Source organism: Schistocerca piceifrons, chromosome X (genome assembly GCF_021461385.2).
Source record: "Schistocerca piceifrons isolate TAMUIC-IGC-003096 chromosome X, iqSchPice1.1, whole genome shotgun sequence".
NCBI classification, from domain to species: Eukaryota; Metazoa; Arthropoda; class Insecta; order Orthoptera; family Acrididae; genus Schistocerca; species Schistocerca piceifrons.
The window spans coordinates 573626015-573645354 of NC_060149.1; the positions used below are offsets into that span (position 1 = coordinate 573626015).

A 19340-nucleotide genomic window follows, 5' to 3' on the forward strand; every position below is an offset into this window, starting at 1 on the left:
GTGTGGAAGAGCAAGGGAAGATGTAGAAGGATGAGGTGGTTTGGTTGGGTGTGGAAGGAAATTAACAGGCAACAAGAGGGAAAGTGGATATAGGCACAAGCACTAGCAAAATAATGGAGGTGATAAAGTCTCACAGGTCCATTAACATTACCTTAAAGTTGGTTCCAGCCATGAGGTTAATGTGTCAACATAATTCATTCCTCCTTTCTGTATACAACCACAGCTATGCATGGAGAAAAAAAGGGTATAACAAATGGGAACTGTCTGTTGATTATGCAGATCAGATTAATTGCTACACTGCTTGCCCGAGACAATAAGCAAATGATGCCAAGAAAAGCCACATATCTATTCATTGCCATGATCATAATGAATATAGTAGATATTTAAAATGAACTTTGAAGTAAAAACCCACCAGTTACACAGTTTAAAGAAAACTTATGTTCTCTGTCACTTCTTTTCATTTCATACGGTGCATGTTTTAAGTATCTAGATCTTTTCACATACAATATTGTTTCAGTATTTTAGATCTGAAGACAATAGCTTGAGCAGTTGAATCCAGTCATTTTATAAATGTGCAATCAAGAAATTTTACATTGCAAATTAAAATCATTTACTCCAAAAACTTGACTATGTAAAATCAAAGTCAGAGTCTAATCAGCAAGAGATCTAACTAGGTCATTAAAGATTAGGCAGGTAATTGCCAAAAGAAAATACTAAAATAATTTTTAGTAAAAAGTGCACTGCATTAGATATCACACCAAGACACTAAAGTTATGATTGCAAACCCACACCCTTCCCCCTCCCTCAAGCACAATCTGAAAGCTACAAGTGATCTAGTATAGTTTAAAATGCAAGTAAAAATAATCATATAATATGAAAGCTTTGCTTAAGAGAAAAGTTTCACAGTTGCAGTGCAAACTATGTAATGAGTTATCACCACTGGAGTAAGTTCATATGCCACAAGTTATTCACAATTTTTTTTAAAAAAAAAAAAAAAAATAAATAAAAAAAAAAAAAAAAAAAAATCGCAAAATATTTTGAAATAATTCACAAAAATACTTTCCAACCAACATAAAAATCATAACTAAGGGAAGTTCTAGAATGTACATCAGGTCAATGACACAGTTAACTTCATGAATATTAAATTAACTAACAATGAACAGGCACTGTTAGTCAAATGACTCCAATGCAATATCAGTTCATAACTAATTAAAAACAAAGGGAGAACAGCAGAAACAAAAGTCGCCACTGACACAGCTATGATGAATAAATTTAATACAACCAACAGCGAAGTAAAAGCTAAAGACATGCTAGTACAACATTTTGAGAAACAAAGTATATTTTAAATAATCTAAATCAAAAACTAGAAAGTGAGAAAGCTGTCATCACTAATGTTGATAAGGTCAACCTGGCTGTATTACTGTGGATATTGACAAACCAGGAAAATTTTTACTGAGAATGGCACAGGTGTTAAAGCCTCAACAAAAATTTCAGTAATGTATGGACGCAAATTAATAGCACAAACTTTGTACTACCAGAATCTGGAAAGTGTATTCTAAAATAATGAACTCTCAGATTCCAGAATTGAGATCACAAAATATATCAAAAGAAATCTATTCACCCTATGGTGAAGAAAATTACACATTTTAACTTCAAAAGCTTTCAAAGAACCAGCTAAGAAGTTTACATACATTTCAGCAATCTTTCAGCATAAAACAGCTACAAATTTGCTCAAGCAGTCTAAAACGTAAGATCCAAACAATGCAATGTTAGTGTCATCAGATCTCAACAACTTATACAGTATTGTGACTTTGAAAGAAACTATTCAAATCATAAAAAGAAATTCATTAACACACAAAAAGATGGGTACCATATAAGTATTTGGGCTAGTAGAGCTTTTAGAACTAGTTTTATCTTTCAATCAATTCACTTTTAACAGTGAAATCCATAACCTCAAGGGTGGTCCTAATAGAGGCAACTTCTTAGCTGGCACATTGGCAAAAACAGTCCTCAACAATCTGGAGAATGAGTTTGAGAATGTGGTAACTTGAAGACACAATACACCTCTTATTATGGGCAATACACGGATGATATGATTCTCACAAAGCAGTAAGACAGATGACTACGCAAAAACTGAGTTCCATGCACCCAAGAATCAGTTGGTCAGTTGGTTGATTTAAAAAAGGGGGGCAGTGGGCGGGGGGAGAGGGACTGAACTGCTAGAACATTGGTCCCTCATTCCAATTAAAATAATTCTATAGGAGTGGAACTAAAATAATCCAGACATACAAAAAACAGCTGGAAGAAAGGAGAAAACCACAAGAATAACAGAAGGGCAACTAACACTAAAATGGACAAAATCAGACAAGGAAGACCACAGATAGATGTAAGACACATGAAGAGATCAAAACAAGAGAAAAGATTGCCAGGGCTGGCTGACCATGAGAATAAATAGGAGAAGCCAGCCACTCTGCAACACATTAAAAACTTCACCCTAAAAGCACTAGGGTGAAGGACACAGAGGGACAAAGGGCATGCAATAAAACTTAGATCAAATGATAAAACCCACCCTCACGAACAAAACTTAAAACTAAAGTTGCTGCTGAGGCATTGTCGCCCAACACCGAAGATAGGGTGCTGGGAAAGTTAAAAGTCCCCCGCAGAGTGGCGGAAAGTGGGCAGTCCAGCACGAGGTGGACGACTGTCATTTGTGTGCCACAGCGACACCGAGGTGGATCCTCGCGACAGAGGTAACCATGCGTTAGCCACGTATGGCCAATGCGGAGCCGGCAGAGAACAACTGATTCCCTGTGAGAAGACCCCATGGAGGACTTCCACACATTCGTGGTCTCCTTAATGACGCACAGTTTGCTGTGTGTACTGTTATGCCATTCCGTCTCCAAAAGCCGAAAAATCCTACGGCATCAGTCAGAATGCAGCTCAGTTTCAGAGATGCCCATCTCCAGAAGCGGTTTCCGCGTAGCCTGTCAGCAAGTTCATTGCCTGGGATTAGGACGTGTCCAGGAGTACACACAAACACCACAGAACGGCGGGACTGTTCCAGGGCATAGATGGACTCCTGAATGGATGCTATCACAGGATAGCCAGAGTAGCACTGGTCGACAGCTTGTAGGCTGCTCAAGGAGTCAGTACACACAGGAAATGACTGGCCAGCGCATGAGCGGATGTGCTAAAGAGCACTAGATATGATTGCCAGCTCTGCAGTGAAAACACAGCAACCATCTGGCAAAGAGTGCTGTTCAATACATCCTCCATGAATATACACAAAGAGTACGTGACCATCAGCCATCAAGCTGTCAGCGTAAATCACTTCATGGCTGCGGTACATGTTGAGAATCGAGAGGAAGTGATAGCGGAGAGCCACAGGGTAAACAGAGTCCTTTGGGCCACGCGAAAGGCGCAGAAGAATCCACGGCCTAGGTGTACACCATGGAGGATTACGTGAATGGACCTCAAGGTGGGGTGGTAAACGGAAGGACTCCAGTTCTCACAGAAGGGATCGGACGTGAACTGCAATCTTAAACCCTGACCTTGGCTGCCAATACGTAAGGTGAACTTCCATAGTTGGAAAACGGAGACGTTAATTCGGATGCGCAGAACTATGAATGTGTGCAATGTAACTGGCGAACAGTTGTGCATGCCCAACCTTCAATGGCAAGACTCCGGCCTCCTAAAGGACACTGGTCACCGGACTCATTCTAAAAGCTCCCGTTGCTAGGCCAACACAACAGTGGTGCACTGGGTGGAGTAAACAGAATGCTGAGAGTGCCGCTGAACCATAATCCAGACTCCCATAGTCAAGGCGGGATTGAACAAGGGATCTGAAGAGCTGCAGCAGCTTAGAACAATCTGCACCTCAGTTGGTGTTGCTCAGGCAGTGAAGGGCACTGAGGTGCTGCCAGCACTTCTGCTTAAGCTGACAAAGGTGACGTAACCAAGTCAATCGGGCATCAAAAACTAGTCCTAAGAATCAATGTCTCCACTACAGTGGGTGGATTGACATTAAGGTAGAGTTTTGTTTCCGGATGAATGGTGTGCCGCCGGCCGAAGTGCACGACACATGACTTCATGGCTGAAAACTGGAACCCATGGGCTAAAGCCTATGACTGCACCTTGTGAATGGCTCTCTGTATGTGCCTCTCAGCAACACCAGTACTGGAGGAGCAGTACAAAATGCAGAAGTAATTTGCATACAGAGAAGGTGAGACTGAAGGCCCTACAGCTGCTGCTAGACTGTTAATAGCCACTAACAATAAAGAGACACTCAATACGGAGCCCTGCAGACAACGATTCTCCTGAATACAGGGCGAGGGGAGAAGTAAGGGGGGGGGGGGGGGGGGGGGGGGGACTATGGGAGGCACCGACTTGGACATAGAGTAAGGAGCCACAGGGGGCTTTGGATAAAAAATTGGGAGAGGGCCCTGGAGACCCCACTCATACAATTTGGCAAAGGATATGATATCACCAGGTCGTCTTCTATGTTTTAGAAAGTCAAAAAAGACGGCAACCAGATGTTGGTGTCTGGTAAAGGCCGTTCAGATGGCAGACTTGAGGGAAACATTATTATCAGAGGCAGAGCGACCCTGGCAGAAGCCAACCCAACTGCCGACACACCATATGTTCCAGCAGCTAACTATGGACCAATAGCTATCCACCACATCAAGGGTTTTTTTACAGAGTTTGAGTACCAGAACGATGGTACTCTCCTGCCACTGCAATGGAAAGTCACCATTCCACCAGATCCAGTGAAGATGACGAGGAGATGGTGCTTGTAGTCAGATGACAGTTGTTTAATCATGTGGCTGTGGATCCGATCTGGCCCAGGAGCTGTGTTGGGGCAATGTGCAACGGCACTGAGGAGCTCCCACACTGTAAATGCTGTGTTATAGGGTTCACTGTGGTGTGTAGTGAATGAGAGGACTTTCCTTTCCATATGCTGTTCGAGGGTGCAAAAGGCTGGGGGGTAGTTCTTCGATGCAGAGGCTCGGCAACAGCGCTCAGCAACAGCGGATAACACGCCATTGATGTTAATGCCAGGGACATCTGTTGGGGTCTGGTACCCAAAAAACTGATCTTTATCCATACTTGGGAAGGTGACATTGTACCCAATGGGCGACACGTACCTCTCCCAACACTCCTGTTTCCATGATTTTATAAGCTGGCATACAAGGGCACGGGGCCACTTAAAGGCTATCAGACACTCTAGAGAAGGGTGCTGCTTATGTAGCTGTAGAGCCTGCCGACGCTCTGTAATTGCCTCAGCGACTTCCGGCAACTACCAAGGGACTGTCTTTCGCCAGGGGCACCCTAAAGAGTAAAGGATCATGTTTTCCACCACAGAAACAATCGTCGCAGTGACCTGCTAAACAACAACATCAATGGCACTCTGTGAGGGAGATTCAGCAGTAACGGAAGAGGTGAAGGCTTCCCAGTCTGCCTTGTTTGAAGCTCATCTGGGTAGGCGTCCATGGGCATGGCACCGGGGGAGTGATAGGGAGATGGGGAAGTGGTTGCTACCACACAGGTAGTCACGTGACCTCCAGTGAATAGATGTGAGGTCAGGACTGCAAACCGAGAGCATTGGCCGAATATGTGCCATACTGAAATGCGTAGGGGACCCCTGTATGTAAGAGGCAGAGGTCGAATTTTGACAAATTTTCTACCTCCCTACCTTGGCCGGTAAGCATGGCACCACCCCATAAAGGGTTATGCCTGTTAATATCTCCCAAAAGTACGGAATATTAAGGGAGTTGATCAATCAGTGCAGCCAATATGTTCAGGGGTACTGCACCATCTGGAGGAAGATAGACATTGCACTCAGTCATTTCCTGTGTTGTCCTTATCCTGACAGCCACAGCTTCAAGAGGGGTTTTAAGGATCACAGGTTCACTACATACTGAGTTCAGCACATAGATGCAAACTCCACCTGACACTGTTATAGTCACTATGATTCCTGTAATGTCCCTTACAGCCATGGAGGGCAGGGGGTCCGGAATGCTGGGAACCAGGTTTACTGGAGGGCAATGCAGAAAGCAGGTGTAAAGCTCACAAGTTGCCGTAGCTCAGCCAGGCAGTAGAAAAAACCACCGCAATACCACTGGACGATTACATGATCATGAGACTGGGAAGGCATGAAACACTCCATGAGGCAGTCCACACCTCAGAGTCACCTGCTGCCACCACATGAGTACCTGGCGATTGACATCCATTGTGTCTGAGGGCCCAATGAGACCTAGGTCCTCAGCGGACGCTGGAATCTCCACCTCATCCTTAGATCTTTTAAGTAGTCATGTGCGTGCCACTGCAGTGCCTTGGTTCTTAGAGGTCTTTTTCCTTTTAGGATTGTCTCGCTGCTCCTTAGGTTTGTCCAGCTGGGACAGCTTCAATGATTCATTCTCTGGGACTGAGGACCGTGAAGCCCTATAACCAGCTACCTGTGTTTTTGCTGCAACCACTGGTGGGTGTCAGCTTTCCCAGTGGTAGGAACGCGGGAAGGGAGTGATCCAAGGGATCCCTTCCTGGCGAGAGGAGCCGAAGAAGACACGCGCTTCTTGGGCTGAGAATTGGGGACTGACATCCCAGATGTTTGGGGTGGGTGTGTTGCTCCTGAAGTAGGTTGTGCAATAGCAACAGGGAGGGAAGTGCGCCCACAATCAATGGGGCAGGTGATATCTGATGGCTCAGAGCCAACTGTAAGCGGCAGAACAGAAGATGGTAGAACCGTTGTCGTAGTGGTGACATCATATGCACAGAATGTAGCCTCTCATTCTCTCTTAACCTCAGTGTATGACAGTCAGTTCAGGGTCTTGTATTCCATTATTCTTCTTTCTTTCTGCAGAATCCTGCAGTCAGGCAAGCAAGGCGAATGGTGCTCTACACAGTTAACACAGATGGGAGGCGGGACACAGGGAGGATGGGGATGTGAAGGACTTCCATGATCCCGACAGGTGACCCTGGAAGTACGATGGGAAGACATATAGTCAAACTTCCAGCACTTAAAGCACCACTTCGGGGGAGGGATGTATGGCTTTTCGTCACAGCGGTAGACCGTCACCTTGACCTTATCGGGTAATGTTTCACCCTCTAAGGCCAAGATGAAGGCACAGGTGGCAACCCGATTATCCCTCTGAGCCTGGTGGACATGCTTGATGAAATGGACACGTCGCTGCTCTAAATTAGTGCACATCTCATCATCAGATTGCAAAAGAAGGTCCATGTAAAATGTGATACCCTGGACCATATTTAAGTTCTTACTGGGCGTGATGGAAACAAACATCCCCCAGCTTGTCACAGACGAGGAGTGCCCGTGACTGGATAGACGATGCTGTTTCGATGAAGACCAACCTTGACCAAATTTTGAAAAAGCCTTCCACCTCCCCAAACTTGTCTTCTAAATGCTCTACAAAAAAAAAACTGAGGTTTCTTTGACACAGAAGATACCCCATGAACTCTTGTACATACGAGGTACCGGGGTGAATAAGCTTCGCTGCCATCCTTAGCCTGGCGTTCCTCCCACGGTGTGGGCGGGGGTGGGGGGTGGGGGTGGACTACGATTTGGGGTCGTATCTCTCAGCATTGAAGTTAGTTAGACCTTGACCACTTAGAGACTGCTGGTGTTTGGCCACTCTTCATGGCGTGTCATCTGCCCTGATGCCACCCACTCCAATCAGGGGCCCTCCCCACGGGCGCCACCCAGCCATAGCAAAGGCCACCTGGCAGGATGGCCATGCCGGGAGTTCGGTGCCCCAGGGTGACAGGCATCTACTCCTTGGCATACGTGTGGAGTTAACAGTGCAGGCATCAGCAAAGCGATCCCTGTGCGGTCAGGGGGCTACAATCAACAGGTACATGGTGGCATCACCGCATCACCACAACTGGCTGGCTACTGTGCTGGATATCAGGCTCAAACGAGCTAAGAAGTCCACTATCATCGAAAGAGCAGAAAGCGATACTGCACAGAGGGTGGAGGAAAACACACCCAGGAGGGTGACCTCGCCCAACAGCTGAGAATGAGCGGAAGCGCAGATCCACGTCAACGTAGGATGCGAGAGGTCTCAGCACGTGATGGACACTATGCACCATGTAGTGCGCCCTTCCTCAATTGGCTCGCTCTTCGGGAGAATTTTGAGAAAGGGAGGTCAAACCCTATAAGGGACCATCATATAAAGGCCTAAATGTGTGAGACTTTTTGGTCACCTCTTACAACAGGCAGGAATACCTCAGGCCTATTCTAACCCCTGGACCCACAGGGGGACCTAAAATCAGCTTAACTCTAATTACAGCACAGTAACTGCATCCACTACTTAGATCTAATTGTAACATGAAAGAAGACAAATGTTTTTCAAAATGTATCGAAAACCAACATTCATGAACATGATAAATACCCATTTATGTCAACCTCAATTTTGTAAGAGACCATTTTCAGCTCCACGGTTCACTGTCTAATACCCATGTCATTACAACCAAGCCAACTAAAGAGCACTATGTACTGAAACTGCCTGTTAACCAACCAATGTAGTTAATACCTGTAGAAAAGTTAAGAAATAAATCAGAATGAGGTAAACCTGTAACAAATAGGGACTTTTAAAAACAAAAAGTATGAAATTGCTATGTAATAATAAATGAATATCACAGAAAATATGCAATGTTTCAAAATCACATGTCACAATAGGTTTTCAAACAATTGTGGTCTCTCATAAAATTGGATCTAAATGTAAGTTCACCTCCAGCATGTATAATATGAACACTGATTGCGATAATTCTTTTGTAAATCAAACAGGATGTTTGCTTGACACACACTTTAAAGGAGTATACATAAAACAGAACACCAAAGTGCTACATACAGCTATCCAGAAAAGACTGCTCAATGTACAAGAAATTTAAATCTTAATGAATGGAAAGTGCTCTCCAAAACAGATTTTGAACAACACGGTCCACATTTAGTCAGAATGAGTTTCCTGACACTTATGCTCCTTTAGTGGTTTGATATTTTTAATGTCATGTGTTAAAATGTGATGCATTAATACATGGCAGTCAGACCAATTGTGACAAAGCCTCATGTGAAACCAAGGCGACAGCAAGATTTCTTCTGCATGATCCATCTGCCCTCTTCCACAGCAGCAACTGAAGAAAACAATTCATGCACATTTTGAAGTATGCCACCACTGCTGACTGCAATAAACTCATCAGTGGTGCAACGTCTCCTCTCTGCCCTTTTATAGCTTTCATTTTGTCAAATTATGAGGGGAATCCCAAAAGTAAGGTCTCCTATATTTTTATAAGTACATTGACCTGTTTATTTCTACAATGGTTTACATCAGTTTACAGCTTGAACATTTAGCTATTTTTCGACAGTCACCATTTTTGTCGATGCATTTTTGTAGACGCTGTGGCAGTTTTTGTGTGCCCATGTCATACCAACTCGCTGCCATGCTGTTCAGAAGGTTATGAACCTCTTCTTTCACCTCGTCGTCAGAGCTGAATCGCTGGGACCACAAATAACACTGACAGGTACTGTGAGACTGAGTAAACTCAAACGGGCAACTCAGAACTGGAGGAGAGAAATGTTGAGCAAGGGCGTACACATTCTCCATGACAACACTCGCCCACACATCACTCGGCAAACCGTTGCTCTCCTGCAACAGTTTCTGTGGAACATAATCACCCACCCTTTAGTCCTGATTTGGCACCAGTGACTTTCACCTGTTCCCTAGGTTAAAAGAACATCTGGCTGGAAAGTGATTCAGCTCCGACGACGAGGTGAAAGAAGAGGTTCATAACTTTCTGAACAGCATGGCGGCGAGCGGATATGACATGGGCATTCAAAAACTGCCAAGGTGTCTACAAAAATGCATCGACAGAAATAGTGACTATGTCGAAAAATAGCTAAATGTTCAAGCTGTAAACTGATGTAAACCATTGTAGAAATAAACAGGTCTATGTACTTAAAAGGAGACCTTACTTTTGGTATTACTCTCATAATTTGAATTTTCTGTTGAATTACTTTACTACCACGAAACTCCTAAAATTCTTTATGTTTATTTTTTTATACATTAAACATAACTACATACTGTTTGTGCATTTTCACAGATTAGTGTGTTTTCTATATTATTATCATATTGGACAATTTCAGTAAGTGCATGAGTGTACTACATGCGACATTACTCACAGCAATGAAATTTTAATGGCTTGTTCTGTCACTGTTTTATTGCAGTAAATATAATAAGGTAGAACTTTCTTCAAACTATTTTTGTCTATTTTAGATTTGAAGGTAATTGCTTGAGCAATCGACCTGTTCCATAAATCTATGATCAAATCAATTTTTACCTCCACATTTAAAGGAAATACTTATAAACCAGTAACAGTTTTCAGTGTCAATGATCTTGACACTAAAGGATTACAGCAGGAAGTAACCCACTGACCTGAACATTTAGGCAGACAGGGAAGACATGTTTTACATAATATGAAGGGATTATCTATTAATCACAAAGCCTATATACCATGAGCGAAACAATGTTCAAATGCCTATCTTGTGATGAATTCTATTGGACTGCTTCTTATTAAGTGCATACACCTGTGAAGTGATTAGAACAATTAAATGTCAAACCAAAGTCTAAAAAAACATTTACATTTAGTGTTTGAAATTTTTGGGTAGAATCTAATGTGTGTTAAAGTTTCTTAAAAAAATGAACTCCAACTGATGAAGTTCAAAAAATTTCAGTTAACTACATTACTTTGTGCCACACACTACTCACAATTTAGCTCCACAACATATTAGCTGCCTAATCTAACTAACTTAGAAATCAAAAATATGACTGTGACAACATTGGAATCTAGTGTGTGTAGTGTACTTGTGAAACCACTGTGGACACTCAGCCCGAGTGGTATGAGCCCCCAGAGATGCTTGCTGACTTGACACTGAAGTTACTACACACAGAAAGCCTTAAAGCAACACTTAATCTTAAATAAACAGAACATCTTGTCAAATTTTTGTAAATATATTTATTTAAAACTTATGAATTTAATATACAAACTGTAGAAAAGCAAAATACATCTATGAAAATGGGAATGATGATTCTATTTATATTTAAAACTCAAGCAGTTTCCAGTAAAGCAAATTTTAACAGCAGATAAGACTGAAGGGATGCCGACTGCTTTCCCTATTACCTCTGTTTTTGATTGACAGGATGCACATACCAAGGTACAAGGTTTAACTACATTCACATACCACATGCAGTGCACTGAACCCAAAAGTACAGAGTTCTTTTGAAACAGTGGAAACAAAATTTTAGCCAGACTTCCACAGTTAAGTGTTATTGCTTAGTTAAGGACCAGTGAAGCTACAGAAAATTATAATCTAAATTTTATCAATTTTTTCAGTAAGCAAATAATAGCTACTACTCAACAACAAATTAGAAACTTTGCTCATACAATGATTCATATCAAAATAGAAATATCAGCATTAGTTTTAAATGATTTATAGAAACTGGTTGCCTTTCTCAAATTCATACAGAATCTAAATAAGATAACACTGAGTAAAATTAACTGTGTTGAATGCTCCTCCAACTCTGATGTGCTCAGTTTGTTTTAGAAGCAATGCACCACTATTTCATCCTGGCCACTTTTTCAACTTATACACCAACACAGAATATCTTAACTACTATTAAGACATTAAAATTCAAGGAAAATTTGAAACAAATGTGATACTTCTCAAGGCACACACAGAACAATGTTTATCAAGAACATGACGTGCTTTATACTACATGACAAATTTTCTGAATAACACACACACACACACACACACACACACACACACACACACACACACACACACACACACAACTATCAATTTGCATATTTAAGAAACTTTAGGAATACACTCAACACACTAACCAAATGTGTGTGCAAGATCATAAACCACTGAAATGACAATTCTGTTTGAAGCCCCTATTAATTTAAAAATACACAGGAAGGCAACAATAGCTTTCAACACTTCTTTAAATGACCATTTCTGTTCCAGAAGTATTCACATTAACACTTAATATGTAAGTGAACTACATTAAGAGCACTTTATTTTTCCAAGCTAATTCCATTGATACCAATTGAATAATCACCAAGTTACTTTAACATTTTATGCTTCTATTGCTAATTTCATATCCCCGAGATGACAGTTTTCCTAATTGACTTTGCATTACAAATGATATACATCTGGACAGATTGGAAACCAGCAAACAATATTTGTGAAATTTTAACTTTTCACATTTTGCTAATGCAACCTAAAACAGTAGACTGCATTTGCCCCATTTTATTAAGTGTCACAAAATAAAACTGTCTGCTAGTGCAAATGAAACATCTTCACTTTACCTATGATACTGAGTATCTTTTCATTGAAGCTTTGATAAATGGTGCTTTTTCCTTCACATTATTTTTTACTGTTCAATTGAAATTATGCATTGAAACTTAAGGCACTGTTATGAAGAACTTCCCACCCAAGTAATTTCATTTTAACAATGCATGTAGTCTCTAGATGTTTAACTCTAGCATTTGTGTGTAATTGCATATGACAGAAAGTAAATGCAAAGATCACTTCATAACCAAGGAAAATTAACCCCAATGCACAAACAATGAGCAAGTAGTACAAGGAAGTCCTTGCCAATGAACTATGAACTGAAATAAGCTTACCTGAAAATGCACCATTTATCCATGTGTCAGAGGGCTTCACAATTCATTATGACAAAATGTTATCAAATATCTTTGCATATGATTTAGATAACAAATTCTGCAGCAAAAATACCAGTTTCTTTTTTGCCCTTCAGTAGAATATGTATAAGAATACTTTAAAACTATGAGAAGACAGAAAAGCCATGAAACAAGCCAAACACTGAAGTTCTGAATCTGTTTGCAGTGCCTAAATGTCTTCAAATGAAGTACCACATAATAGATTACATGTAACAAAGGAACAAAGAATTTCGACCAGAATATATATAATAATCATTAATGACTGGACCTTTCAGAAAGGTAATCATCGAGAAAAGTCTAACCACACTAACTGCAAAGATCTTTCCAGAACAATTTATTATACAATGCTGTCACAACTGACCACTGCACTGCCAAATGAGAATCAAATTTAAGTACTCCAACTGGCCTAAAGGAACTTCTAAGACAAAACAAATCATGATAAGATAATGATGGCTAAACAAAAACAAAAAATCTTTTCAGATCAAATATCCAGCTTTCAAATTTTAACACTCCAAATGGTACATGTGCACTTACGAAAGAGCTTCCACTATATAAAACTGTGCAGAAAAAAGTTATTGAGAGTAACTGCAAATGGTACTCCTGATGATACAGAAGGATTTTCTTCAATTACGGATTTATAGCACACCAAAGCTTTCATTAACATTATTATAATACACTGAATTTGCAAAATAACTACATGTGAGGAACCAACTAATAAAATTTATTTTCTACAAGCCTGCCAAATTGTGCACAGCAATCTTAAGCAACACACATGCCTTCTCTCAGGCCCATTTCATGACAAACACACACACACACTCACACACACTTAACTTCAATATCACAGATTTCAGTCTTCAGAACTTGCTGAACATGGCTGAAAGGAGTTTGAAAGAAATACTTTTGTTCAGGGTTAGGTCTCCAGACATTGCCTCAAGCAAGGCTGCCTCTTGCTGGCTACACAAAAATAAAGTGTGAGTAGTAGTACTCATTAATTCAAAAAATAAGAAACAGTTCAGCTTCGAATTTCAGGACAACTGCCTGACACTGTGATATCTGTAGTTTGAATTCCTTTTAGCTAGCTCAACTGAGCACTGAACCTACCACTAAGGACATAACCAACCTAAACTGTTTACAGAAGAACAACTCGTGCCATGGCTTACATTTCACTGAAATGTCTGGCAGAAAAAAATTTAACAAAAACAAAAAATACCTTACTATTATGGACGCCAGTAACATATGACAATCATTCACACACTCCACTCTTATTATTTATCCCATAACAATCTTAATTAAATATTTTAATGTGATCACAGACTGTATCCTAACTGTACATAAATGTTAAGGAGTTGAGATTGTGATGTAAGCAGATTTTCATGTCTGTAAGCCAGGATATTGCTGAAGTATATGAAATTGGAAGTTGAAAAATATGGACCAAAAATAGTCATTTTTCATGCAGTACATTGTTAATATCCAGGTGGTAGCTTTACTATGCAGACAGTTTTCATCATCACATCACTATAATCTGCATTTACAACTGACCTGTCAAACATTCTCAACAAGCTAAAATGTTGAAAGGGGAAAGAAAAAATATTATGAAAACAAAACTGTGTTACATCTTTTTACAGCAACAATTACAATTTGTGGTTGCACATAGAATATAAAAAATGTGCAGTGAATGCAACTTGTGACTTATTACATACTTTATATGCTCTCAATTTGCCTGGAAAAACATCTATCCACAAATCAGTGTCAACTCTGTACAGTAACCACAAAGCAGACTTGAGCAAAGCATTTTGCAAATACACTGATCAAAAAATATACATTCGTAACTGTACAGGCAGGCATGATGTAAATACATGAGAATTTAATCTCATCACAACCACCACTGACATCTCAAAATGTATGCCAATTAAGCATTTTAACATCTATACCCTAAGTTCCCATAATAACAGACAGTGGTCAGTAATCAAGACAATTTTAACTATTATTTTACGTGTAAGTGAGATTCTATAAATGTACTGGAAATAGGACCTATAAACATTTGTTCCAGAGATTTCTGTATAAAGTAACTTTTACACAAGCAAAATATGACCTCTTGATATTCCAATTCCAAAATAACGACACAGTCAATTAAAGAGTATGATAGTTCCTTTCTGTACGAGCTTTGTAGAACTTGAAAGCCACAAATCCAATTGCCATTGTGCCCAAAGAAAGCACAATTCCACCTGAAATTTAAAACAAAAATATTAGTCTGAAGACTTATTAAAATTACTATCAAATTTCATATTCACATTAAGTTATAATTTACAACAGGCACGCAATATTTGATATTTAATGAAGTTGTTCGTAACTAAAGGAGTACTAATAGAAGTTTTCCACAACCTTACTGCACTGTACAGTGAATTTACATTCCCATAGAAAGTCTATACTGAACCAAAAAATTCAGTCAACTTGCTTACAATGAACGAACTTTCAATGTTCCTACTAATGAGAAAAGTCAACTCACTAAGCACAAATTTCCCTCGCCGTAATAAATCCTGCACAACATATTTCTGATGTAATTTTAATAACTTCACACAACATTACTGTTCTGTACCTCAGTAAAATTAGGTAGGGTTAGAAAGCAAACCATATGTTCTCTTATTCTGACGCCATATCATGTTAGTTTTAGATGGGGACAGGCTGTTTTGAGCTCTAGTTGCTCTAGATGTTGACTGATACACACTTAGTGATAGATGTTTCACCACCAGGTCAAGCTCAGCACCTGGCATTACTGTCTGCTGTGGTCACCAGCAGCCACATAGTATCAGGCTACTTTTATGGCAATGCTAACCATTACTGAATGCCTCAAACATTTTTTATTCAATTTTTTTTGCTTTGCTTTTTGAGTAGCCTGCTGCTCATTCTCTTATTTTAAAATAAGTCTCAGGTCTGTCACACAGTTTGATTACATTGTGACCCGTGAAAAAAAAGGGGTCACTGGTGCTCGTAAAATGATGCACAATGTGCTGCAATGCCCCACGGTGAAAAAAATGAACAGAAAAAATATCTACACACTATCACACAGGCCCATAAAAGAGCAGCCACTTCCACTGGCTAAAGTCTGTGGCACCTACACATTATTAGGAATTTTGCCAGCTCTCATCCTCATGAACTGTCAGACTGCTGGGAAGAACAAGCCAGTTTCAGTTACATCTGTAATCTGTACTGTAAAAGTGTATAGTTGTTTATATTCAACACTGCAGCAATTAGGTTCGAATTACTTTATTTTTATTTGGAGATGGGGTAGTATTTCTAGAAATGACAAGTCTAAGGGATTTGTATGAAGATCCATCTGTTCCCAGAAGATGGCGGCACTGCTCTGGCAGTCACGTTTCCTTGTGCACATTAAGAGTATTAGGGGTGCTTCCAAAGACTTATCTTGACAAGTCATGGGTCAATAGCACCTTAACATGAAGCTGCTGTTAGCAGAAACCTAAAGACTTCACGGACATCACAGTGTGGTGAACTGCCTCCAGAAGAATGATAGTGGGAACGGTTGGATCAAGAAACAGATCTGATGCAAGCAGAGCTAAATCTGAACAAGGAGAATATCTTGAGCAAATGAATTCTGCGAAGTTCAAGGAATGGTTTTCAGAGATGGTGCTTCCAAATCTCCTGCCCAATCCTGTCACTGTTATGAACAATGTTTTCTATTGTAGGCAAACGGACAAAATACCACCAGCGAATTACTCAAGGCTGCCGACTGAATGGTTACGAAAGAGGGGGGTAGAATGCAATGACAACATGGCAAAGGCTGAGATGTATGCCCTAGTGCAAGTACAGAAATCTCATGAAAAGACAACTTTGACAAATTAGCTAAAAGCCTCAGAAGCAGCGTGCTTCACCTTCTGTCAGACAATTGCGACCTGAGTGCAATTTAACGGGCATAAACAAAGATTAACTATAACAGGCAGCGTAATGTGTCTGACTAACATGACCGCACAAAACCTTCAGGAACTCTTATGCTGTCTCTCATTCTGTTACTGCAAATGACTGGTAAAGGCATTGCAGGAAAGTGCAATAGGTGGAGCTTGACTGCAAGAGGCACAATGGTGTTATGGACCTAATGAGGACATGCCAAAGTAATTACTCTGGTAGTGACTCATATTATACAGACATCAGAACATAAGTGGTCATCTTGTAGAGAGTGTGTGTGTGTGTGTGTGTGTGTGTGTGTGTGTGTGTGTGTGTGTGTGTGTGGGGGGGGGGGGGGGGGGGGATAAAACAACAGAAGCACCATGAAAGTGATTAACCTAAGTTGTCAAATATTTTACACAACATCTACGCACATTATAAGTCTTATTTAGTTAATTACATTGGCTGTCAAATATCCGTAATTTGTTTTCTATCAAACGTAATTTGCCTATAATTTTGTATTGTTTCTGATAACTGATACAGATTTTTTCTCAATAGATGATTTAGTATTCTCTTCAGAACACATTTCAGAAGATCATTTAACCAAGTGAGGAAATGGGACCTACAGTTTGACAAATAATCTGAACCACATGTCATTTCATATAAGTTTTCACTCTAGTGACAGGTGAAGTCTTGATTGCAGAAGCAGGGAACAAGGGTGCAGGCTATTTGTCCTTCAAGAGGGAGGCACAGATTGACCCACACACTGATCTGTCCTCGACTGGTCAAGGTCCTCATTTGTTGCTTTCTGAGGTAGCTGCCATGATAGTGTCTTAACTAATCAATGGTACTACACCATCAAACAAAAATATTCTTACACGTCATCCAAAATCAGATCCTAGAATAAAAGCAGTAAAGCTAAGAACATGTTATGGCCATTTATGAACTACAAAATAAGGAACCTATTCACTTACCCGTATCTGAGAAGTGGGTAGAGAAAGGGGAATTTTATTATTGACATTTAAAGAGAGTTTTGTAACTGTGACCAATGAAACTTCACGCCACATTCAATGATTAGAAAAAATAATCCACAGCCCACCAGACTAGCAAAAAGGACAAATTCCTTTCTTTCTAAATGGAAATGTATGTCACAAATACACTGAAGCCATCCAGGGTCAACAATTTTATGAAGTTGAAGGGACGAGTGTGTGTGTTTGTGTGTTTGAGGTTTACGGGCACTAAACAGCGAGGTCATCAGCGCCCAAACGCATAAAAACAGGAACACATGCAGTGAAGGGACTAAGACGAACAGCGAACAAGGGGAACAGCTAAAAGACACAGACCTGATGCAGTTCCAAATCCTCACATACAGAGGCACTAAAAAAGGAAAGGAAACACAAGGAAGGGAGGACAGAAACCAAAGGGAAACAAAAAGGTATTCGTGACTGGCGGACCTCTTACCTAAATCTGTGTGAGCCAGTCATCCAGCAGCACATTAAAACCCCCTCCCTAAAATCCGTGGCAACAAATTGGACAGGACACAAAACCGTAAAACCTTAACCACAGATGATGCGTTGTCGTTCAAAAGAGAGGGCAAATCCGGTGGCAAAGAAACCACCGCCCTCTGGTCAGAGAATAAAAGACAGTCAAGTAAAATGTGGTGGACAGTAATCTGGACGCCACAAGCACTGCAGATTGGGGGATCCTCCCGCCAGAGTAAAAAACCATGTGTGAAGGGACTGTGCCCGATGCGGAGGCGAGTGAGGAGAACCTCATCCCGCCTGCATGACTGGTAGGATGTACGCCATGGCCGCGTGGTGGCCTTGACCAGACGCAGCTTATTTTCACCGACTGCCAGCCACTCCTCTTCCCACTGACGCATAACGCGAAAACGCAGGAGGGAGGTAACAGCATGGAAGGGGACGGTACATTCAACAACGTCATGGAGGGAACATGCATCTTTGGCAGCCACATCCGCCAGCTCGTTTCCCCTAATACCCACGTGCCCCGGCACCCAGCAGAAGGAAACCTCCTTCCCCTGCCGCTGCAGGTGGAGTAGGGCATCATGGATGTTCTGGACGACTGTATCCGCTGGGTACAAGTGTTGCACGGTCTGAAGGGCACTCAGGGAGTCAGAACAGATGAGGAACTGACGACTGGGGACACATCTCATCTGCTCCAATGCCCGCAAGATCGCAAACAATTCGGCATCAAAGATGGTAAACGCCGCAGGAAGCCTTAACTTTACGAGTCGATCAGGGAAAACAACAGCACAACCAACAGAGTCCCCCTGTTTAGAGCCATCCGTAAATACTGGTACATGGTCGGGATGCTGGTTTAAAATATCAGAAAATAAGGAGGTAAAAAATAAACGCAGGAGTGCAGCTCCTCCGGTACTCCGACAAATCTAAAAGGACGCTGGGCCTCTGGAGCAACCAGGGAGGCAGGCGAGTAAAACCTTGTCGTTGGGGGCCCACACGCTCCACACCAAGGGACTCGAGCAAATGCTTGGCACGAATCCCAAATGGTCTCATTGCCCTGAGACGACTGGAAAAAGAGACGTTCCATAGGCGGTCGGGCAACAATAGGGTACGCAGGGGATTTTTTTTTTTTTTGGTTGGGTTTAAGGGCGCTCAACTGCTGAGGTCATTAGCGCCCAGTCACTGTTGTTAGAGCACATGGAA

The 19340-nt window shown here is 41.2% G+C and overlaps 1 protein-coding gene across 2 annotated transcripts in view; it reads right to left on the reverse strand.

The window, feature by feature from the left end:
- Positions 1-11004: 11004 nt before the first annotated feature.
- Positions 11005-19340, reverse strand: part of LOC124721263 (sialomucin core protein 24) — a 30118-nt gene continuing 21782 nt past the window's right edge. For both annotated transcript variants that reach the window (XM_047246141.1, XM_047246140.1), the window contains exon 3: positions 11005-14984. In XM_047246141.1, coding sequence (XP_047102097.1) covers positions 14890-14984 — 95 coding nt within the window. In that variant the 3' untranslated portion in view covers positions 11005-14889. The remainder of the gene's footprint in view (positions 14985-19340) is intronic.